This window comes from Mandrillus leucophaeus, unplaced genomic scaffold, assembly GCF_000951045.1.
Source record: "Mandrillus leucophaeus isolate KB7577 unplaced genomic scaffold, Mleu.le_1.0 Scaffold392, whole genome shotgun sequence".
NCBI lineage: Eukaryota > Metazoa > Chordata > Mammalia > Primates > Cercopithecidae > Mandrillus > Mandrillus leucophaeus.
In genome coordinates, this window is record NW_012104165.1 from 923,636 (window position 1) to 948,638 (window position 25,003).

The 25,003-nt window shown below is 40.2% G+C and overlaps 4 protein-coding genes across 6 annotated transcripts in view; 2 read left to right on the plus strand and 2 right to left on the minus strand.

Annotated features, from left to right (window-relative positions):
• Positions 1–1,772, plus strand: part of LOC105547629 (histone H4-like) — a 3,011-nt gene extending 1,239 nt beyond the window's left edge. Inside the window, exon 2 of the mRNA XM_011991286.1 lies at positions 1,688–1,772. Within this exon, the coding sequence (XP_011846676.1) occupies positions 1,688–1,772 (85 nt within the window). The remainder of the gene's footprint in view (positions 1–1,687) is intronic.
• Positions 1,773–2,998: 1,226 nt separating this feature from the next.
• The window catches only part of LOC105547630, a 40,992-nt gene continuing 18,987 nt past the window's right edge, over positions 2,999–25,003 (minus strand). Inside the window, exon 3 of the mRNA XM_011991287.1 lies at positions 2,999–3,379. Coding sequence (XP_011846677.1) covers positions 3,040–3,379 — 340 coding nt within the window. The 3' untranslated portion in view covers positions 2,999–3,039. The remainder of the gene's footprint in view (positions 3,380–25,003) is intronic.
• LOC105547588 (histone H2A type 1-H-like) lies at positions 7,303–10,169 on the minus strand. The gene has a single exon (XM_011991244.1). It carries the CDS (start codon positions 10,138–10,140, stop codon positions 9,748–9,750), a length of 393 nt encoding a protein of 130 aa, XP_011846634.1. The 5' UTR covers positions 10,141–10,169; the 3' UTR covers positions 7,303–9,747.
• LOC105547586 (histone H2B type 1-N) lies at positions 10,345–24,741 on the plus strand. 3 transcript variants are annotated; one of them, XR_001007239.1, is made up of 3 exons: positions 10,377–10,867; positions 13,380–13,478; positions 24,306–24,741. XR_001007239.1 is itself a non-coding variant. In XM_011991243.1 (2 exons), exon 1 carries the CDS (start codon positions 10,464–10,466, stop codon positions 10,842–10,844), a length of 381 nt encoding a protein of 126 aa, XP_011846633.1. In that variant the 5' UTR covers positions 10,345–10,463; the 3' UTR covers positions 10,845–10,871; positions 13,383–13,476. The 3 variants fall into 3 exon arrangements, 2 of the variants coding, with proteins under 2 accessions (XP_011846633.1, XP_011846632.1); XM_011991243.1 differs by lacking the exon at positions 24,306–24,741 and having other exon boundaries at positions 10,345–10,871; positions 13,383–13,476; XM_011991242.1 differs by lacking the exon at positions 24,306–24,741 and having other exon boundaries at positions 13,380–13,583.

The following is a 25,003-nucleotide window of genomic DNA, read 5'->3' on the forward strand; positions in this document are numbered from 1 at the left end:
GGCATTGGATACTTGATTTATTGAAAGAGCTTTATAAGTTTAAATTCATAAATGAAATCCAGTGAGTAAAGCTTTTTTTTTTTTTTTTTTTTTTTGGTGAGGCTCAGTCACTCGTTATGATCATGAAAATGATGGATGTGTAATTGGTGATATCAAAAGATCTGGAAGGACAATAATAGTGGCATTGATTCAGTTAAAGCAAAAGTACAAAACTTTGTAGTCCAAGTAATTACCATAGGGGAATTTAAATTATACTTTTTTTTTAACTTGAAGTTTTGTTAAGGGAAAAATATTGTATTTTACATGAAAAACAGTTTTAAATCCCAAAAATTTGTCAGATCTGGAATTGCTACATGGGCCTAAATAAATTTTTTGGATATAAATGATAACGTTTCTCTTTAAGATGTAAAAAATAATATATATATTTTAACTATGTATATCTGTGTGTGTGTGTATGTGTGTGTATATATATATATATTTTTTGAGACAGAGCGTTACTCTGTCACCCAGGCTGGAGAGCAATGGCAGGATCTCCGCTCATTGCAACCTCTGCCTCCTGGGTTCAAGCGGTTCTGGTGCCTCAGTCTCCGGAGTAGCTGAGATTATACATGCAGGCCACCATGCCCAGCTAATTTTTGTGTATTTTTAGTAGAGAAGGGGTCTCAGGATGTTGTTCAGGCTGGTCTCGAACTCCTGGTCTTAAGCCATCTGACTGACTCATCTTCCCAAAGTGTTAGGATTATAGGCATGAGCCATCGCGCTGGGCCAAAAATACATTTTTAAAGTTAAGACGTAAATGTTTTATAACTTTACACCACCAAAGCGATGTGACATGGTGAAAAATTTAAGCACAATCATAAGAAGCAGATTATTTGCAATCAAATCTGTAACAATCATATTCTAGTCGTGGGATCTTGGGGTGAGGTGCATATGCTCGCTAAGCCTCTGTATTTTTGTAAACAATTATGTGATGATGATAAAAATAGTTCCTAGCTCTAAGGGTTGTTGTAAGGATTAAATGAGTTGGGCCAGGTGGCTCATGCCTGTAATCTCCACTTTTAAGGAGGTAGATGTGGGAGGACAGCTTGAGCCCAGGAATTGGAGACCTGCCTAAGCCATGTAGTGAAACCCTGTTTACCACAAAAAGTTAAAAAAAAAAAAAAAAAGACAAAGAATAAGTGTAAATGAATTGGTAAATAAAAAGCACTTAGGACACTGACAATAGTATGTTTAGTGTGAAACACTTAGCATTACTCATTTATGCCAGGCCCGTAACCCGTAATTGCATCTGACCATCATCCCTGGGTAAGAGCAATCTTTTTGTGTGTGTGTGTGACACTCTTGTGTCTGGAGGGCAGAGGCGTGATCTCGGTTTACTGGAACCTCTGAGTCCCAGGTTTAAGCGATTCTCAGCCTCAGCCTCTCGCGTAGCTGGGATTACAAGCGTGTGCCACCACGCCTGGCTAATTTTTTGTATTTTTAGTAGAGATGGGGTTTCACCATGTAGGCCAGAATGGTCTCCAACTCCTGGCCTAAATCTATCTGCCAGCCTTGGCCTCCAAAATTGCTGGGATTACAGGCATGACACCATGCCCAGACAGCAACATTTTCTAACAGCCACATTTTAGTATTCTAGATTCAGCCAGCAATTGTGTAATCAAATCTTTGTCTATTATGAAGCCATAGGAAAGACCTGTGTCAAGTGCATTTTTTCACACAGTTTTTGCCAGTGGAGACATCTTCATTATTCCTATAGTATCCTATCTTTTTAAAGTTTGTACTCATACTTTGTGTGGTAAATGAAAGGCAAGATCCTTCCCTATCCTTATGAGGATGACTACAGCATGACTGGATAGGCTTGCTATGATTTTTATCTTTCCCTGTGTTCTCACTACCGTTTTATTAATCTCAGTTCTTTTTTACAGGGTAGCACAGAATTTAGCAGAAAGAGATCCAGCCGTGTAGACCAGAGATTTGTCTAAGTGACAGCATGTAAGAATCAGGAAGGAAAATTTTCTGTTTAAATACCAACAGTTTCTTTCCTTAATGCAATTATTATTTTTTAAATCTAACCTACAAGGTGATGGTGTCCTTAAACCAATTAAATCAGAATCTCGGGTTGGATAACCTCAAATATGACTTATTAGCACTTCCCATTAATCACTGGTCTTTCAGGCCTTTAAATTTACTTAGGAATCTCACTTTTAATACCATCTTATCAACTTCAATTGTAAATAAGAAAACACTCAAAGGCTGAGGAATTCTCAGCGGTAAAGCTCTGACCCACGTTCAGTAACAAAGGGTAAGTTAGTCTTTGTTGTGATCATTCTTTGTTGTACTGAGTAGCTACATATTTCTACTCAAGGATTCAAATTCTCACTTTTCTCAAGAATTGGGCCAAAACCGATAAACTAAACTTATTTACGGTTCACGTATTAAAGGTTGTTGCATAAGAAGGTCTTGTGTTCAGCAGTTGGATTTACAGTGCCAGAAACATGTAACAACTGCTTGACTTTCCTCCCCAGCTATACTTCGAAAATTGGCACTTAAATATAACTAACTTTAAAACCTCAACAAGAGTATCGTGGCCATGTGTGGTGGCTCACTCCTGTAATGCCAACACTAGGTATAGGCGAGACAATTATTTGAGGCCAGGATATTGAAACTAGCCTGGGAAACATACGCAGACCTGGTCTTTGGAAAAACAATTAGCGTTGCGTGGTGGCGCGCGCGAGGTTCCAGCTAATCCGGAGGCTACAGTGAGCCATGACACTGCACTACGGTCTGCGCGACACCCCATGTCAGTAAGCCCTGGAACACCTGAAAGAAGCTGTGTTGAGTATTGTATTTACTGGTACTGGAAAGCGATTAGTGACTGATACCTACTTACAGCGACTAGGGAGGGACGCATGCTCCGATAGGGCAAACTCAGCAGGTGCGGACAAACAGTAAAGAGAATCTGGGCAAACAAGCATCACGGCTCCTCAACTGAGAAAGTGGGGGCCCTGAAAAGGGCCTTTTCTTGGTAGACTAGGACGCTTAACCGCCGAAACCGTAGAGGGTGCGACCCTGGCGCTTCAGCGCGTAAACCACATCCATGGCGGTGACCGTCTTGCGCTTGGCGTGCTCCGTGTAGGTCACAGCGTCCCGGATCACGTTCTCCAGGAAGACTTTCAGCACCCCACGGGTCTCCTCGTAGATGAGGCCAGAGATGCGCTTCACGCCGCCGCGGCGAGCAAGGCGCCGGATGGCCGGCTTGGTGATGCCCTGGATGTTGTCACGCAGCACCTTGCGGTGGCGCTTAGCGCCGCCTTTGCCAAGACCCTTCCCGCCTTTGCCGCGGCCAGACATGATGAGCAAGACGAGTCGTACACAACGCCTTGTGAGGACTCTGGCCTGAGGCAGCGCCTTTATAAGACAGTTGGCGGACCGAACTGAGAACCTGAAAGAAGTCGGCGGGAAGTCCCGCCCCGGTGGGGGAGGGGAAATCGAAAGGGCCAAACCGAAATAGGGAAAAAAGGCGAGCTTCTTGTTTCCGTGTTCCGAATTTTGTAATGTGCAACCTGTTTTGTTACCACGTTATAAGGCTTTAAAAAATTGCTTTTGAACGCAGAAGATATACATCAATACTGTGGGGAATACAAGAAACGACAAGAAATTAAGAAAGTACAACCTGTTATCCCATCACACAGAGATCACTAGTGCTAGTTTATAACGTATTTTGCAAAGCAGTTGCACATATTTTTCCAAGAAAATGTATACAGTGTTGTATATGGCGTTTTGTAACCTCCTTATATTGATTACAGTTTAATCAATTTCTATTAAAGAGATAAAATAGTGTCTTTCTTAGGAATTATCAATACAGTTTTAATCAGTTCCCCAGCAATTTTTTAATCCGCTGTATTTTAAGAATAATGTTTTCAACATTCAAAATAAATTTATTTTTTCTCTATGCTTGGGACCAATATTGAAATTTGTATGATTTATTACACCAAACTTTAAATTTTTATTACATTAATATTTAAAACTGAATTAGAGGTCTCATGATTTGGTACTGCTGGTCCCCTCATTATTTCCTTTCCAAATTTCCTAATTTGTTTCACCAAGGTTTCTTGGCAACTTTGGAGACCTTTTGTGAAGTTTGAATAAAAATCTCTTTGAGATTTTGATAATAATTGCGTTAGCGTTAGGACTTATTTGGAATAGAATTAATATCCTTAAAACAAGTTCTTATAACTAGAAAATTAGTGTTTGTAGGTTTTGTGTGTGGGGCGGGCGCTTTTTTTGGGAGGGGGATGGAGTCTTGCTCTGTCGTCAGGCTGGAGAGCAGTGGCGCGATCTAGGTTCACTGCAACCTCCGTCTCCCAGGTTCAAGCAATTCTCATGCCTCGACCTCCGGAGTAGCGCGGCACAGGCATGCGCCACCACGCCCAGCTAATTTTTTTGTATTTTTGGTAGAGACCAGGTTTCACCATGTTGGACAGGATGGTCTTGATCTCTTGACATCGTGATCCGACCGCCTCAGCCTCAGAAAGTGTTGGGATTACAGGCGTGAGCCACCGCGCTTGGACGCTTGTAGGTTTTAAAAAAGACACTTTTACATGACCCAACCAAAGATTTGTTATCAACCATTATGGAACAACTTTGTTTCCGTATATTTAATTTTCTTTCTTAGTAAATACAGGGTTATACTCTGAAATTTTTATTTTTTTTGTAACAGAGTCTTGTCCTTTCACTCAGGCTGGAGTGCAATGGCCCAATCTCAGCTCACTGCAACCTCCACCTCCAGGGTTCAAGTGATTCTCCCACCTTAGTCTCCCGAGTAGCTGGGATTACAGGCACTCACCACCACGCCCGGCTAATTTTTTTGTATCTTTGTGGAGACAGGGTTTCACCATGTTGGTCAGGCTAGTCTTGAACTCCTGATCTCGTGATCCACATACCTTGGCCTCCCAAAGTGCTGGGATTACAGGTGTGAGGTCACTGTGCCCGGCCACTCTGAAATTATTTTAACACCTTTGAAAATTATAAAACTCCTATAACTATTCTAATATAATCTCTTAGTATTCAATTCTTTGTTTACAAAGTAGTTAAGAGCTGAAACTCTGGAATTAGAAAACTTTGGTTTTAGATTAAATGTTTACCTATCAGACTCAAGCTGACTTGTTACTGATCAGACACGAAGTGACTTGTTTATTCTCTTTAAATCTTTGCTCATCTACAAAGTTAGATCAGGATAGTGATGGTACTGTTGGGGTGCAGAATGATTCCCCAAAATGTGGTTCTTGGGCATGCTGAGTGCTTTTGAACACTGAAAGGCCTCAGAAATAAGCTTCAGAATCAAAGCCCCTCTAACCTCGTCTTGTTTCTCTTTCCTATACATGCGAAGGAACTCTGACATTTCCTAATCGAACCAAGAAAATTTCTTAACAAAAGAAACAGAATTGCCTTCTATCCCCTCCCTAGTTATTTCATTATTGCAGAAAAGAAGACTGGATATGGATTTTTCAAGATAATGCCTTCCTCTCCGTCTCATTTAAATTACCAAGACATACTAGATGCCATGGCTCCTCTCCATAATCCCAGCACTGTAGGAGGTCAAGGCAGGTGGATCCCTTGAGCTCAGGAGTTCGAAACCAGCCTGGCCAACATGGTGAATCCCCGTCTCTACAAAGTTTACAAAAAATTAGCCAGGTGGTGGCGCATGCCTGTAATCCCAGCTACTTGGGAGGCTGAGGCAGGAGAATCACTCGAACCTGGAAGGCGGAGGTTGCAGTGAGCCAAGATTGCACCATTGCACTCCAGCCTGAGTAACAAGAGTGAAACTCCATCTAAAAAAAAAAAAAAAAATTAGCCAGGTGTACTGGTGCACACCTGTGTTCGCAGCTACTAAGGAGGCTGAGGTAGGAGGATCACTTGAATCCCAGAGGTAGAGGTTGCAGTGAGTGGAGACTGTGCCACTGCACTCCAGCCTGGGTGATGGAGTAAGACTCCATCTCAAAATAAATACATAAATTACGAAGACAATTATTTACAAGCTAATTTATTTCTGTGGTCCATTTATTCTCTATAACAATCTTTTATTGCCCCTCAAAGGAATTGTCTACCTTTCCCATCTCCTCCTTCCCCTATGAAAAAAGTTACATAACCTGTACCCCTTTGGGGACTGGGGTAATGACTTTGTAATTCTCCCTCGTGCACATTATTAAATTTCTCCCATTATCCTGCCTTTTGTCAGTTGGTTATCTGTGAAACTTCCCTTAGCCCCTACAGTATTTACCTCTTTGAGCTACTATAAGAATTAATAGAGGCCAGGCTCAGTGACCTGCCTGTAGTCCCAGCTACTCTGGAGGCTGATGTGGGAGGATTGCATGAGTCCAGGAGTGGGATGATTGTGCAAGCTCAGGAGTCACAGATTAGCCTGGGCAACATCACAAGACCTTCATCTAAAAAAAAAAAAAATTAATAAAAAAAAAATGGAGATAATGTACATAAAATATCAAGCAGAAAGCCAACCTCTATTTAATATAATTTTTTGTTTATAACTAATTTACAAATATTTTGTTTATATTATACTTTAAATACGTTAATACATCATAAATTAATCTAATTATGTATAACGCATTAAGTAGTTAATTTAAATAACAAATATTTATTTTTAGCGCTTATTGTCAATGTCGGGGCTCAGAAACCAATACCCCAAACTACGGCATGGTGACTAGCTGAACTGCAGAAGCCTCAAACTCTCTTAGACCTTCTCCCCCTCCCCAACCTTTATCTGCCTATTATCCAGACTCACCAAAAATGAATCCCTGTAAGATGAATGTAATCACACCTGAAGAGCTCATTTCACAAGATAAGGTAGAAATTTAATTTCTTTTCCCTGATCCATTCATTCTTCCTAGTAATCCTCTCAAATGAATTCCTCTTCTCCCTCCCTCAAACTGTTTTTCTAGGATGGTGTATAAACTTCTGAACCACATTCTGGGGTGGGCAATCACTCTGATTCTCCCCATGCACATTGTAAATTTGTCTGCTTTTTTTTCTATTAATCTGCCTCATGTCCGATTTTTCACCTTCAGAGGGCACCAAATCAGTAAGGACATTAATTTAATTCAATATTTCACAGATGATATGATACCATAAAGTGATAAGGCACTATAAATCTTCCTAATTGCTCTTTGCCCCTTGGATCCCTCTGATCTTAAGATTGCCTCCTCTAGTTTACTTACTTTGAAGCTACACATTTAACAGCTCCTCCATTTTTCTTTACATGTGTATGTAGAATTATAAACAATGATATATCACACTTGTATATTTTATTTTACTTAATACATAAGTTTGCATTTGTCAGTGTTTTGATTATGAGTACATTGAGTTTGCATAAATAACACCAAAAATTATAATAATTATAAAGCAAAAGTTACTTTACAAGCTGTTTAGCTTAAAGAATTTTACTTCTGGAACTCAGGAACTCTGAAAATTATTACTTAGCTAGCTTTCATGATTAGATAGTGGTTCTTGGGAGAAATAGAAACAATGGAATAATTTTATCATCAACTTCAATGATCATGACAGCATATTTTATTTAAAAACTTATTTTAATTTCAAAAATCTTATAGGCGTTCTATGGAGCCATATCATTTACTTTATATTGATGGTTGTAACAGAAACAGTTATTGAAAATTTATACACACAAATAACGCAGATGACATTTTAAAACGGAACGAATGAATTAATTCATTGAAATCAGGATGGAGTCCTCAACATCAAATAATCGTAACTTTTTTTTAAAAAGTAATGTTTATGACAGTTGTGTTTGCTGTTTTATTCCAAGAAATATTAGTTGCATGCGATTGCAATGAAGACAAATCTAGGAAATAAAAATGTGTGCAGAGACTCAAAAATTAATGTATTTCAATGGACTAGAGATCCTGTAGAAATTCGTTTTCATTAACATGTCTTTATGAGGAAAAAAGTAGCTTATATAAGTTTAGGTGGAGAGGAATAGAAGGCCCTCTCTAGCTAGGAGGACTTGGTGATCTGAGGAAGAAGGGAGTTATCTTGATGAGAGAAAGGAAGCAGAAAAAACTGACAAGAACAGGGCTATATGACTATGATATAATAAAAAACCTGACTTACAATGTCCATCATTCATACTGTTTTTAAGTAACACGTTCTAGCGTAATCTCACACCCTAACCCCAACCCTTTCCCATCATTTACATAAACAGTCCATTATGACATGTATTCTTTGCCCAAGTCAACTTGAAGCTCCTTTTGGATATAGACGTTATGTATCTGGATTAATATTGTATTCCCATTTAGGAGGGTGCCTGGCACACCATAGGTGCTGGGAAAGATTCAATTGAACTGGAATAGGTAGGCCAAACGCACGTGGGGTCCTAAATTCTGCAGAAGGGTCAGATACCCAAATTCTGCTTCCATGGTCTTATGAAGTATAAACTAAAAGCCCAAGCAAGGAGCAAAGGTTAGTTTACCAATTTTCTCTCTGGAACCCAGGTACACTGAAAACTATTATTTAGCTAGCTTTCAGTCCTCTGAAATACAGAAAGTAAGTATCTGACACTAGGTTCATGTGAAACACTCTTGCTCTGTCACACAAGCTGGACTGCAGTGGTGCAATCGTAGCTCATTGCAGCCTCGAACTCCTGGGCTCAAGTGATCCTTCTGGTCTCAGCCTCCCGAGTAGCTAGGACTACAGGCTATGAGACACCAGGCACAGTCAGTTATTCTACTTTTGTAAAGATCAGGCTGACTTCGGACACCAAAGCTCTAGCCGTCCTTCCGCCTCGGCTTCCCAAAGTGGTTGTGTTACCGGATGGTGCCAAGCAGTTCCAGGCTCTTGGTGCCAGGAGCAAACTAGTCGACACACACACAGATAGCAAAGCAAAGCAGCAAAAGTTTATTAAGCAGAGTATTACACTCTCGGCGGGGGAGAGCGCATTGACCTCTGCGAGATGAGATCAGCATCAGCTTGTTGCAGTTTAAGTCTTTTTATGTGTGTGCGTGTGTTTTTCTCTTCCCAGTGCCACCTAATCTATAGCCAGTATCTGCCCTTTTATTGATAGGTTTGTTGCTTACTTTGGCCTCTGTGGCTTGTGCATCACCTCTATCTCATAATCTTAAATACATGCAAGATATGCAGCCCATATGCATGAACCTTAAGTAGCTGATTATCATATGGGCTTTTGTTAAGGATACTTTTTCCTCCCTAATACGCATGCCCATCTCTGAAGAGCTGCCTTTTACTGGTTTGTTCCAGAACTTGCCGGCCACGAGGTCCTTGCTCACATTATCTCACCTTTGTTTCGGCTGCAAAAGGTTCACTGCTTGTTATCTCGCTTCTTGTTCACCCGCCCGTCCACCTTAGTTCTGCCCTTTGCTTTTACTTATTCAGCCCTCTAACCAACTTCCAGCTCCCTTTGTTATTCTCTTGCCCCACTTTTCCTATTGTTTTCAGCTGTATTGCGGGCGCGAGCTGCCGCGCCTAAATTTCTTGATGTGCCGCGAATATTTCAGTGTCTACTTTCTATCTCAAAACAATGTGGTGTAAAAGCCCTTTGGTTTTGCTTCATCTCTATACAGCATTTCAGTGCCATTGCAAGATGACTCGACATCGGATAAAACTGTGGAACACAGCTCTACTTGGTGAAAAAGTAGGTGGCTCTGAAAAGAACCTTTTTGGTTTGGACCGAGGTATGAGTAATGCACTACTCCAGACCCACTACTTGCTCTTGGCCTTGTGGTGGCTCTCAGTTTTCTTAGGCAGCAGCACGGCCTGGATGTTGGGCAGAACACCACCCTGGGCGATGGTCACTTTACCAAGCAGCTTGTTGAGCTCCTCGTCGTTGCGGATGGCCAGCTGCAGGTGGCGCGGGATGATGCGGGTTTTCTTGTTGTCTCGGGCCGCGTTCCCAGCCAGCTCCAGGATCTCGGCGGTCAGGTACTCCAGCACCGCCGCCAGGTACACAGGCGCGCCGGCACCTACCCGCTCGGCATAGTTGCCATTGCGGAGCAGTCGGTGCACTCGGCCCACGGGGAACTGAAGACCCGCCCTAGAAGAGCGGGTCTTAGCTTTGGCGCGAGTTTTGCCGCCCTGCTTGCCACGTCCCGACATGACAAATATGCTCAATCAGCAGCGTGCCTGAGACTGACGCAACACTAAGGCTCGGCTACTTATAGTCAATACAGGCACGAAAACTAAGCTATGCTATTGGCTAACATTACAGTTTCGCTTTAACCAATGGGATTGCGGTTTTGAAAAACACTTATTTTGATTGGACAAAGTTAATATACGTTTCCAGGACTCACCACTAGTTAAACGCACACCTTCATTGTCCGCTCCATTTGCGTTAAGAAGCAGGGAATAAGCGATAGGTAGATAGTGCTACCGACTTTCTTCCCTTTTTTTCTCTAATTTTCTGGCAGTTATTACCAGCCATGCCTGAACCCTCAAAGTCTGCTCCCGCCCCAAAGAAAGGCTCCAAGAAGGCGGTGACAAAGGCCCAGAAGAAGGACGGCAAGAAGCGCAAGCGCAGCCGCAAGGAGAGCTACTCCGTGTACGTGTACAAGGTGCTGAAGCAGGTCCACCCCGACACCGGCATCTCGTCCAAGGCCATGGGAATCATGAATTCCTTCGTCAATGACATCTTCGAGCGCATCGCGGGTGAGGCTTCCCGCCTGGCGCATTACAACAAGCGCTCGACCATCACCTCCAGGGAGATCCAGACGGCTGTGCGCCTGCTGCTCCCCGGGGAGCTGGCCAAGCACGCGGTATCGGAGGGCACCAAGGCCGTCACCAAGTACACCAGCTCCAAGTGAGCCCGCCCACCGCGGAACGTTCGGTCAGTCTCGGCCCACACCCCAAAGGCTCTTTTCAGAGCCACTCAGTCTTCCCAAAGAGAGCTGGCACTCACTTTTCTTACAGCAGATATTTGTTACTCGTTACAATGAAGATTTACAAGATTCCTTACTATCCTTGTTAGAAACTAATTTTGGCTCAAGCCTCTAATCCCAGCACTCTGGGGAGCCGAGGCGGGTGGATCACGTGAGGTTAGGAGTTCAAGACGAGCCTGGCCAACATGGTGAAACCCCGTCTCTACTAAAAATACAAAAAAATTAGCTGGGCGTGGTGGCGGACGCCTGTAATCTCAGCTACTCGGGAAGCTGAGGCAGGAGAATCGCTTGAACCCGGGAGACTGAGGTTGCAGTGAGCCGAGATCGGGCCATTGCACTCCAGCCTGGGCAATAAGAGCGAAACTCTGTCTCAAAAAAGAAAGAAAAAATTAATTAGCACTGCAATGTACTGCATGTTGCAGCAACGCTTGAGACAATTTTTTATCTGAAGAAGGATCAGGTTTATCATCAGACAAACGTAGTAAAGGGAAAATTCAATTCCTGTTGACCACAAATAAAATACAATATTTAAGTGTCAACTGGTAAAATATCCATAGTGTTTCCGGCGCTCTGTCCCTAAACTTCATGTGTACTTTAGTAATGAAGCAGTTGGCACACACAGAAACGTACAAATCGACTAAACTTGTTTGTTTTGAGAGTGGTGCTGTTTCTCCTCCCTTGTTCCCAGTTTGAGTTTGCTAAATATTAAGATAGAAAGGCAGCAGAAAAAAGTTTGAACCCAGTTTACAGCATAGTACACGTCAATCGGGCCGAGTTGATGTCGATGGCCAATCCGGACGCTGCGCGGGCAGTTTGAAACTTGACCACCGTTTTCTCTGGTGAGTGTTCTAATTGGGAAAATTCTTGGCAGTGCGGGTTTTTTGGAGGACTCTTGCCGTTTTACTCATTCCCATATTTCTCTTGTGTGGATCCTGTTTATGAACATAGTTTCTATTCCCTACCTTTTTTGTTAGGATCTGCTCCATGTTTTCTTATCTGTGTCACTTGCATTTACTGTATCTCTATTAATTGGAATAAATTTTAAAAGAAAAAAAAATAGAGGAGGAGAAGGGCTGTTCTTCATTGTTTTCCCCCACCCCCAACTGAGGAAATCAGAATAAGTGTCTTCATTTTAAACACTTAGGAGTGGCATATTTAAAAGTATTTTGGTCTTTGCCAAGAATCAGTGTGGGAACTCTTCCACATCGAATTGTATTTGCTGAAGATTTTTGATAGTATTTTTTATCCAGTAAGTGTACTCCAGTGACCCAACTGTTTGACTCCTAGATGTTTACATGAGAGAATATTTTGCACACATGCAACAGGAGACATATGAGAATGGAAAATATGCTATTTTTAATAGATAAAAATACTAGAGACAATTACATGTTCATGGTCAAAATAATGCATTTATTGAGGTACACACAGTAGTACCTGGTTGAATTTTAGAAACATAAGTCTCAGAAGGTTCATATATAATAACATTTTTTAAAACTCAAAAGTAAAACCATGGCTGGGCAGGTCCTCATGCCTGTAATCCTAGCACTTTGGGAATGCTGAGATGGGAGGATTGCTTAAGCTCAGGAGTTTGAGACCAGCCTGGACAACATGGCGAGACCCTATCTCTTAAAAAAAAAAACACACAAAACAAAACAGTAAAATGAAAATAAAACCAAATTATACATTGTTGAAGTATATATAGAAGCACTTATACAGAATAAGTATACATAAGTGTGTGATAATGAAAACTTTTAAGAGAGAGTTTTAAAAATACCTGGCAGTGGCTATCTTAGTGATAAAGGCAAGACATGGGATGGGGAAACACACAGAGGTAAATACAAGTTGTTACCAATATTCCAGTTTTGGGTTAGATGTTTTATCATGGGTTTTGATATAATTTGATTTAAACTTTATATATATATATATATGTGTGTGTGTGTGTGTATATATATATATTTTTTAGATAGTGTCTTACCATGTCACCCAGGCTGGAGTGCAATGGCACAATCTCGGCTCTCTACAACCCTCACCTCCCGGGTTTAAGCGATTCTCCTGCCTCAGCCTCCCTAGTAGCTGGGTTTACAGGAGCCGGCCACCACACCCAGCTGATTTTTTGTATCTTTAGTAGAGTTGGGGTTTCACCATGATGGCCAGGCTGGTCTCGAACTCCTGACCTCATGATCCACCCGCCTCGGCCTCCCAAAGTGCTGGGATTACAGGCATGAGCTACTATGCCCAGCCTGATTTACATTTTAAATATATGTTACATATATTAAATTTACGTGTCAAATACTATACTGGAAAATATAATAGGAAAAAACTCCTAGTGTAAAAACAAGTTACAAGCATCACATAGTTTGTCATAAAGGAAAATTTATAGATGAGAAACTCAAACCTAATAGTGTTTCCATAAATATTATTCATTTTCTAAATATTGTTCATTGCTCCTCCTCTCTTAAGGAGGAGAAAAAGAAGACTCACGGAGGACATTAAGAAGGTGGATGGATTCCGAAAGCTCAAGATTTTGGCTAAAATTAAGAGTCAGCAACCAATCTCCAGGTACCCTTGCTTCTCAATCTGTAGACTAAAGACCCTAGACCAAAAATCCTGATTCCTAGGAAGTGCTTGGAGGACCTTGATGGTGCTTCATTATAGTTGATTTCTTCACATTATTTGATGTATTGAATCTGCATTTGGCACAGAATTGATACAATTCAGACTTCATGAAATCCATTTAATTAAATGTTCTTTCTCTCTGCTTCTCCATCTATCTAAATCCTAACTTATCTTCCAAAGTTCACACAAGTCTCACTCTCTGAAGCCCTCTCTATTAGAACCTAGCTGAGCTCTGTCTTCCTTCAGCTCCTCTAAACTCTTATAAATCTCTACTTAACTTCCCGCAAAATCTTTATAACATCTCTCTGGAGGCTGTGTGTGTGTATGTATATGTGTATTTTGTATATATGTTATGTATGTGTATGTGTGTATACTCCTCTCTCTGTTAGAACAGAGATTATACTCTTTTCATTTATGTATCTTCTCTCCTCCCACCATTTCACACCAAAATACTTGAGGACAGTAAGTTCATCATACATTTGAGTTTTTTCATCACAACTTTTCATAGCACAGGTGCCGTTGAGCCTCTCCATTAATACAGATAATCAGCAGGAAATTCTGCTGTTGGTTTGTTTTATGGAATGGAGAAATCTGTAGTTAAAATCCAGAAGAGAAAGTGAGAAGGGGATGTAGAAGGATTAAGTTACCTAAACACATTCTCCAGGCCAGAATAAAGAATAGTGAAGTAACTCCTTATTAAACATACAGAGAATATAGATAGATGTCTATATTTCTGCATCTGTATGTCTATATGTAAGTTTGGGCCATCAGGGACTACTTGAATAACTTGGAATTGTCAGCAGGGAAGAAGATGTCTAGAAGAATATTGTGTGTGGGGTGGCTAAAATCTATGTGGAGAATGGAGAGAAGCATTAAGAAAAAAATTGAACACTTCTTTACAAAGTTCACATATCAGGCCCATTGCTCTCAGTTATTAAGAAGGTTAAAATTTCTAAAACAGAGAGAGAAAGAGAAATAAGGACTCAAAGATAGATCTTTTAAGTTATTTGCACCTCGTAGCCAAGCATGGTACCCTCTGTTGCTGAAACAATCTTGATTAATTTATGACATTACTAATCAGCCTTGGGGAATTGATTAGAGCTAATCCAAACCAGCATGTCACGTTAGTGCTTTACACTGGAACTTTTATATGGTAGCTGCAAGAAAGCACATGATTCATGTTTTGCCCCAAATAACTTTTTTTTTTTGTGTGTGTGTGTGTATATACACACACACACACACACACACACATATATATATATATATATTTTTTTTTTTCCTGAAAACAATTTATAGGGCAAAAAGGAACAGATTGGAACATAGAATTATATGAGAGAATCTGGTCCTAAAGGACTTTTTTTTCTTTTTTTACAGCTATGTCTTGAAAAAACAACTATTTACCTGAATAAATGGTCTTTGGCCAGATTAGAAAAATTTATATTTTCCTCATTGGAAACAGAGCACTCCCTTCCATGGAGATTGCAAGAAACATACTAACAAAGCCTAATTCTTTTTCACTCATTTCTAAATTTCATGCAGTCTGCCATTCTTCAGTTATGACATAGTATTGGACATGCTCCTTTTTTATTTTGTTTTTGTTTTTTTGTTTGTTTATTTCATTACAGCAAACATTGCCTGATAAAGGGCATGTTAAATTAATGTGATCACAACTTATCTGAGGTCCATTTCCTGTTACTTGATGTGGAAAAACATTGTGTGAATTTCATCATCCATCCATTTCCAAACCATCTCAAATATCTGTTACTTCTGCAGATGGTCAATTTATTCATTTCCCAATTCCTTTTAACTTGTATTTCAGAGCCTCTCCTTTTCTGATACTGTCACCAAATCATAAAGGTTAGGAGACTGCATGAGGTAAAGCAGATGCGTGGTACTAAAAAACAGGAGAAAATTTTTCCACACTTGAATAATGATAAAAATGTCTGTCCAGGTGCAGTGGCTCATGCCTGTAATTCCAGCACTGTGGGAGGCTGAGGTGGGTGGATCGCCTGACGTCAGGAGTTCAAGACCAGCCTGGCCAACATGGTGAAACCCCATCTCTACGAAAAATACAAAAATTAGCCAGGCATGGTGGTGTGCACCTGTAATCCCAGGTACTCGGGAGGCTGAGGCAGGAGAATCGCTTGAACCCACAAGGCAGATGTTACAGTGAGCCAAGATTGTGCCACTGCACTCCAGCCTGGGTGACAGAGCACGATTCCATCTCAGAAGAAAAAAAAATTTTTTCTATTAATTTCCAGAGTTGAACACGCACACAAGTATCTCTAGGGGGTTGGTAAATGTGAGTGATGAAACTTAACAAGGTTTTATTGAGGGTCAGAGAATGCAAAGAACAATGGGGATAGACTGTGAGAACAAATAACTTTATCCCCTGACAGTAAGAATTCCCACCTATATAAGGAAAAATAAAAGTGCCTCAGCCATAGTTCTTTAGTTATACTAGAGAAAAGGAATTATTTTTGATGGAGAAATTAAGAAACGCTGTAAGAAAACACTGGGATTCTAAGAGTATTAATTTGGGAAGAGCCTTAAAATCCCAAGGCACAAGGGCAGCAACTCAGGCTTTGAAATCATATAGTCAGGTCCTGGTACAACCATTTGGAGTAGCAGTGAGGGTTGTGACCTGTATTTATTGACCTTCTGTGAGGTTGGTGCTTGTGTAGCTCATTAAACAGGGCTTACAAATGAGAATTTATAAAAAGCAGTGGTTCTCACACCTGTCAGGCCTAGGCTCCCTTTTTATGTCTAATACTTTTATGGTCCTTTTTACAGCCTAAAATTAAATTCTTAGGTAATACTATTTAACTTAATTATTCAAAAATTGCTAAAGCACCTTAATATGATATAAAAGCTAAATAAAGGATGGTATTTTAATAATAAAGATAATAAAGTATCTTTAATAATAAAGATACTTTCAACCTATAAATGCTTGGGCCCTATACTAGAAAACAAAATGAAGTAGTTGGATGTTTTAACTCTGTATGAACTATCCCGAATGCAACAAGGACCAAACCAACTGACTTAGGTAACTCAAATACCACAAGGGACATTACTCTCAGCAATGTGATTTTTTCTTTTTGAAAAGACCAATAATGCTGAGTGACATTTGAATACAACAAAATACAGTCTTCTCTTAATTTGTAAAGTGATTGCATTCTTGGAAAATTCAGTGCACATTAAATTATGCACACACATAAGCATTGCATGCTTATGTGTAAAAGGAATTCTGTTTTAGCCTCAAATAATCAGGTTTTTCACCTTCAGATTGATTTTGAGATACCTGGAAGTCATGCATGAGTTGAGACTTCTTCACAGGACATCTAGCATCCCTGGTCCTTCCCTAAATGTCAGTACTGTGCCCTCTCCCAATCACCAGGACATCAAAACAACAACAACAACAACAACAAAAACCCAACTTACTTAATTTCCAGAATGCTCCCTAAGAACCATCACTGTTCTATGAGAACAATCACATTAATTACTTTCATTGCAGAAACTACATAGAGGACATGTCAAAGCTGAGAGTGGCTGGAGGGCTTCTAATAATGCCAGAATGTCCCCCAGAAATAGTCTGCAGTGCTGATAGTCAGTTGCAGAAGAAAAATACTTGAGGCATCTGCCCTAGGTAGGCCAATTTGTCCATGCGCCTGGTTGGGTATCTCTAAACTTCTTTTCTTCCCTCTAGAGGTTACCTGTGGACATGTGAATAAGCAGAGGGTCTTATTACTGAGAAGAGGTAGACAGCCTGTGATGGCAAAGGGTCATCAACTTGGAAGTCCTCCCCATTTGCTATTGCTCAGGCCAGTTTATTAAAATTCTGCTTCTGTAGGTATAGCACTCCATTGGCTTTGAACTAAGGCAGCAGCCATCAGATTCACATTCAGCTTTAGCCTGATAAACAAAAAAGCAGAGAAAGCTAATTAAAATGTAAGTAGTTGGCCACTTCTGTGGGGTCCACTGTGATACCAGAGCTCCTGTATACATCCTAGACCTTAAGAACACATGGAAACTCAACTGTTCTAAAAATATAATACAGAACCATGCTGATCCCAAAGAAGGAATGAGTTCCCCACAACCCCCTTCTAGGTAGGGCTTTGCAACAGGTGCCTCACTGCAGATGTCTCAATAGCTTCTCTCATCTGGCCACCAGCAGTACTTCCTTTTTTTTTTTTTTTTTTTTTTTTTTTTTGAGACGGAGTCTCGCTGTGCTCCCAGGCTGGAGTGCAGTGGCGTGATCTCGGCTCACTGCAAGCTCCGCCTCCCGGGTTCACGCCATTCTCCCGCCTCAGCCTCCCAAGTAGCTGAGACTACAGGCGCCCGCCACCACGCCCAGCTAGTTTTTTTTGTATTTTTAGTAGAGACGGGGTTTCACCATGTTAGCCAGGATAGTCTCGATCTCCTGACCTCGTGATCCACCCACCTCGGCCTCCCAAAGTGCTGGGATTACAGGCTTGAGCCACCGCGCCCGGCCAATACTTCTTAAACAGATATGTCTTCACTGTGTTAAATCAGTCAGAGAGATGTTGATGAATTCCCCTTCTTGGAACTTTATTGCTAGACGTGGAGCAAGAACATGTTCTGGGAAAGATAAGGCATATTGCAACTGCTTATTCTGAGACAGATTCTCCAAATCTCATAATTTGCTTTCTGGTCTTGTGTCCTTTTTACTGACATGTTGTGCCAGACTAGAAGGAAAGGAATGAAAATAAATGTGGGTTTAGGGGAAGAGGAGGCATGGAGGAAGGCCTATGTAGGTCAATTTGTCCATGTGCCTGGTTGGGTATTTCTAAACTTCTTTTCTTGCCCTCTAGAGCTGTGGGCATGTGCATAAGCAGAGGGTCTTAATGCTAAGAAGAGGTGGACAACCTGTGATGGCAAAGGGTCATTAACTCGGAAATCCTCCCCATTGATTATCATTGAATGTGCCCTTGGAGAAACAGTCAGTACAAAAGAACGTGGTCATCGTCCTAAAGGACATACATCGTAATAGACGACAACTAAAGAAGCCTTAATGATATATATAATTGATATATCAGGATTTAGTGTGGTGTGTCCTAAGTCAGAGAGATGAGACAGAATGGGCAAATTCTTCAACAAAACAGGCACCATCATCCAGGGCTCAAGAAACACAATGCCCAGGCTGATTAGTTTAGATTTGTTTGTGTGGAAAGGAAAGCACTGTTTTGAACAGTGTTTTTGCCGGGCACGGTGGCTCACGCCTGTAATCCCAGCACTTCGGGAGGTCGAGGCGGACGGATCACGAGGTCAGCAGATCAAGACTATCCTGGCTAACACAGTGAAACCCCGTCTCTACTGAAAATACAAAAAAAATTAGCCGGGCGTGGAGGCGGGCCTGTAGTCCCAGCTACTCAGGATGCTAAGGCAGGAGAACGGCGTGAACCTGGGTGGCGGAACTTGCAGTGAGCTGAGATTGCGCCACTGCACTCCAGCCTGGGCAACAGAGCAAGACGCATCACAAAAAAAAAAAAAAAGGAAAAGAAAAGTGCTTTTAAGAAGAAAAAGAAGTGACATTTGGAGATTTTAATTGGTCAGAATTGAACAGAGTAATAAGACTAGGAAAGAAGACCTCTTTGGCAGTAATCTAGGGATAAATAATCCATACTGGGAGCCCTTTACTTTCCATTGCCAGTGCTGACCTACTCTGCACCCACCTCCTGTCTCCTGGTTATTGCATAGCTTCTACCTGTAGTACCTGCTCCTATCTCTGTGCCTCTCCAGTCTGTGCTCCCCTCAGCATCCTAATACCCTTCTAAAATTTTCGGTCAGATCACCTGCTCCTTGACTCAGAAACTTCCAAAGCCCTTACCTTGCCTTATGAGGTTTTGCATACTCTGGCCCCAGTGATGTATTTGGCCTCGTCTCCTAGGGCTGTCTCACTTGTTTCCTCTACTCTAGCCACCCTGGCCCCCTTGATGTTCCTCAAACTGCTGAGCATTGTGTCCCTGTGAGCCCCTGTACTTTATTTTACCTCTGACTAGAACACACCTCCATCATTTTCCCCTTACTTCTGGCAAGTTGCCATCTAAAGGTGACTTTTCTACATTTTTGTTATGATAGAGGGTCCTTATTGGTACCATGTGAGAAATTACCTTGATGCCCTGGTAGGCTCCAAGTACAGTCCCATGCAAGCTCTCCCAGAGGACACAGCACAAATAGGATTGCAGACTATGCAGTAAAATGCTCAAATCACAGCTTCATTAAAAAACATAGCAAACAGCAAGGGGAAAAGAAGAGCAAGTTAACAGTTTAGTGTGTAAGTGAATTGGAAGAACTGCACTATCTGAATCAAGTGTGAGCAATTTCCATATATCTGAGCTCTCTTACATTGTTGAATCATCTCTTACATCGTTGAATCAACCTGTAGGACAGACACAGAGATATATATGCCTGGTCCCAACCAATTAGTTGGTTGAACAGCCATGGATTTTATTTTTGTTTCTGAAGTAGAGAACTTATGGTGTCTCCAATGTGTGGCTGACTCAAGGCCTCATGAATAATGAGTCAGTGCTTCGATGTCTCATATATCTGTGAATTCTGAATGTGTGTCTCCTTTTGTATATTTTGTGCCTCATGAACATTAGGTATCTTTTGACCCTTCCATCCCTTATATCTATATTTAACAACATATTCTCTATTTACTAACTAGTTATGTCTACTTAAAACATCTTAAGCGTTTTTGCCTACATTTTACTAACTAAAAGCATATTTATATTTTATAATAGAATTGCTCATTTACAAAAGTAAATATGTGTTACAATCCATATCATTTATTGGTGTATCCCTGACATATAGTAGGCACTCAATACATATGTGCTGAATGAGAGAATTGTGCTTTCTCTCTCCTTTTCTCCTTCCCCTCCTCCTGCATTTTCTCCTACACACACACACTCTCTCTCTCTCTCACACACACACACACACACACACACACACACACACACACATTGGACAGGAATCCCAGAGATCTGGGTTCTGGTGTGACAGCATGCTTTTCACAAATACTTCTTGGTTTCCATTCCTTCAAATGTAAATAAAGGTAGGGTTTAGTAAGATGATCTTTGAGTTTCCTTCCAGGATTCAGAGTTTCATCAATAATTTCTTTATTCCTTTGCTCTATGAGGTTTCTTTGTGCTGTGGCTTTAATGTAGCCTATCAAACACATTTCAACAAAATTAAAAGCCTTTTGTTTTGCCCATCACCATTTCTAGGAGGATCACTGCCAAGATCCCAAAGTAGAGGAAATTTTTCCTATAGAACATAACTGAATTTTGTATTAAGCAAGCTAAAACCAGAGAAAGATTAGATTTTAAAACCTTTGAAAGTGAAGCTAGGAGAGGTGCCTCATGTGTATAGTCCCAGCTACTTGGGAGGCTGGAGTAGGAAGATAGCTTGAGCCCAGAAGTTCAAGACTGCAGTGAGCTAGGATGGCCCCACTGCATTCCAACCTGGGCGACTAACGGGACCATGTTACTTAAAACAAAACAAAAACAAAACAAAACAAAGTACACAATCTTTAAAAGTGATACGAAATCAAAACAATAACAATAGGTAAGTCTATGGAAGTTTCCAGAGCTGTCTTTTTAATTACCAAAAAAACTAGAATAACATTCTTATGAAAGGATTAAACAACAATTAAATAACATTATGGATTGCCATCATTGTAAAAACAAGAATTAAAAGGCAATATAGGCTGGGCATGGTGGCTCACACCTGTAATCGCAGCACTTTGGAGGGCCAAGGCGGGCGGATCACCTGAGGTCGGGAGTTTGAGACCAGCCTGACTGACATGGAGAAACTCCATCTCTACTAAAAATACAGAATTAGCCGGACTTGGTGGCACATACCTGTAATCCCAGCTAGTCAGGAGGCTGAGGCAGGAGAATCACTTGAACCCGGGAGGCGGAGGTTGCAGTGAGCCGAGATCACGCCATTGCACTCCAGCCTGGGCAACATGAGCGAAACTCCGTCTTTAAAAAAAAAAAAAAAAAAAAACCCATATAAGGTTGTTTATGTATTTCTTACCTATTTAGCTACTAAACTTCTGGAAAACATCTTGTTACTGAAGAACAAAAACATACACTATTCGGCCAATTAACCACTTACTGCTGTATTTCCCTTTTATTCAAATTGCATATGAAGATACATATAGGTGACCTAATTTGTTTAATTTGCAGTATTCCCAAGATATAAGCTAGTGGTTGCCCATTAAAAGTCTCTTAGGCTGTGATCTTGAGATATGGAAAAGAGAGAAATTTTGAATTTTTGCTTAAAGCCTAGCATTCAAAGCTAAATAGGTATGGCCTATATCTTTCTGGAAGCCATATTATGTTAGACACTACTTTACAAATAATAATTTTAGTTTAATATATTATACTAAAACATCGATACAAACTATTTGCCAGAGGATTTCTTCAGCTGCTTAGAATGAAGAAAAGTATCCATTAATAAATTAAGGGATTTTTTTTGTGTGTGTTTTAATTTCTTAAGGCTATGTTTTATATCATGCTTGCTTTAATAGTAGAATTAATACAGAATATAAAACTGAGAGTATAGGCATCACCTATTAATGCAAAAATTCAAGTTTTACATAGAACTAGGAGGTCCTGTAATGATAACTTCTAAAGTGTCTGCACTTTTCAAAGAAAAAGAAACCCTGTAAATTTACATCTCAGTTACCTTAATTAATATTAGAAGTTTGTACATGTGATGTGAATATATATGGAGTTGCGCCTAAAATACATTATAACCCAAGTATACTACTATCATTTACTAGTTGGTTCTTGTGAAATGGTGTTTCAAGAATATTGAACTATATAAATAATTGCACTAAAATTTTGGAGACAACATTGACACTAGACTTTAAAAGTAATTCTAGATATTAATTTTAATGCATTGTAGCTTGATCATAATTTAATTATTTTTTCCAACATTTTAAATTGACATCTTGAAAATAAACTATAGAATATCAAGAAATTCTGTGTTTATTAAGATATTTATATTTGGCCACATTATTGTGTGCTTATGAAGCTCATCTCAGCAGTGAGATGGAGAATATAGATAGGTCCAATCTTTTGATGCTTTAGCTACATATTCCATGAGCCAAATGACACTTTATACATACATACACTCAATATATTATTCATATTATATTTAATGGAGTTAATGGAATAATAATAAACTGGACATCAATGATACCTTTGTAATTTTGTTGTTCTCTTGGAGTAAGAGTGTTAGAAAATTAAAATTCCATTTCATTTTCTTTTCAAACAACTGCTATACACATAATAAAAACTGGGAGGCATCATTTAGAACTCTAAAGTACAAAAAAAAAACCACACACAGTAACTACATACATTTATTAGCTGTGGAGTATATTAATTGTCCTAAATGCTCAATGTAGAATGTTAAAGTCTCTACTGTGACTTTAATATGCAGTCACCTATTCTTTGGAGGGACCATTCATCTTTTCCAAAAATAATTGCCTTTCCCCTACATTGCCTACATCCCCCTTCCTGTCTTCCCTATGAAGAGAGTATATAAACTTCTAGATCTCACTGGATTTGGGGGCATTCACTTCTTTTTCATATGATACCTCCATGAACAAAATACATTTTTTTTTTTTTTTTTGAGACAGAGTCTTGCTCTGTCTCCCAGGTTGGAGTACAGTGGCGCGATCCTGGGTTCACGCCATTCTCCTGCCTCAGCCTACCAAGTCGCTGGGACTACAGGCGCCAGCCTCCACGCCGGCTAATTTTTTTTGTATTTTCAGTAGAGACGGGATTTCACTGTGTTAGCCAGGATGGTCTTGATCTCCTGACCTCGTGATCCGCCCACTCGGCCTCCAAAAGTGCTGGGATTACAGGTGTGAGCCACCACGCCCGGCCACAAAATAAATTTTTGTGTCTTTCTCTTATTAATCTGCCTGCTGTCAATTTATTTCATACACTTAATTATCAAACCCTCAGAGGGCAGAGGGAGTCTTCCCTCTCCTACAGTTCCAGTCAGATTGTTTTCTAGTTGTTTTAAACATAAGGGTTGATCTAAGATGTCTGGCATACCATTACTGAAAATAATTACTAAAAATAGAATCAATAGTATAGTATTTGTTAACATGTTTTAAAAATATCAATAACTAAATTATTCTAGGACTTCCAATTCTTAAAATCTTCAAAATGTAGTTGTATAAAATGATATAGATCAGTGCTGTCATACTCTCTGGTCCAGGGATGGATTTCTCCTATAATAATTCAAATTCTCACTAATGATGTGTAAGTTAGCAAATTAGTTGCCATGTTTGTTCAGTTGTGTATCACCACCAAAGAAGTAAGTTGCTAAATTAAATATAAATAAATACCTAGCCATAGAACTAGAGGAAGAGATTAAACAATGTATTGTTGGATCAAGAAATCATGTTTCAAAATTTAAACAAATGAATGACTTTTATAGTTCAAGTGTCTGTGAAGTCCAAAATAAAAATACAGACATTAATTGCACTACCTTATTGGTAGAAGAAATAGCAAGTACCTTAAAAAGTGCATATCATATTGGAATCAAATCTCTTGAAGGCTAGGCAATTCATCCTGACTATGTTTTTCTCACCAAAGAGCTTAACATTGAACCATCAAAATATATTCACTTTACCATCTGGGACATTTTAATCAAACCTCTCATCTGATCAATCACATATTTCACTTCAGAAAGAAGAACTTTCACTTCTGCCTTGTTTTTCAGAACTATCTATATCTACCACTTTTCACATTAAGATGATCCTTCTCAAGCCATCAGAGAACTAAGTGACATCTGCAATGAAATGGCTTTACCAGTTTTGTCCTTTGGTAATTCTGTCATCTATTTTTGCTGGATCCAATCCCTGGAGACCATCCTGCCTTTCTAAGGGATGCTTCTCTCTTTCAACTACCTTCATGTCCTTTAATGCAATTGTTGCTTCTTTCTGTCCTGGTGTTGTGCTTTGGCAGTGGTCACACCCATGGAGCATAGACTTCTAACAAGGCACAAAGCATGACTTTGAGTTTTCTGTTGTAATTTGATGGAATTGGCCAGGCGCGATGGCTCATGCCTGTAATCCTGGCACTTTGGGAAGCCAAGGCAGGCAGATCACCTGAGGTCAGGAGTTCGAGACTAGCCTGGCCAACGTGGCAAAACCTTTGGTAATTCCTTTGGTAGAACTTTCACTTCTGCTTTGTTTTTCAGAACTATCTATATCTACCACTATATCTACTAAAATATATCTATATCTAAAAATATCTATATCTACTAAAAATATAAAAATTAGCCAGGCGTGGTGGTGGGTGTGGTGACGGGTGCCTGTAATCCTAGTTATTGGGGAGGCTGAGGCAGGAGAATCGCTTGAACCAGGAGGTGGAGGTTGCAGTGAGCCGAGATTGTGCCACTGCACTCCAGCCTGGGTG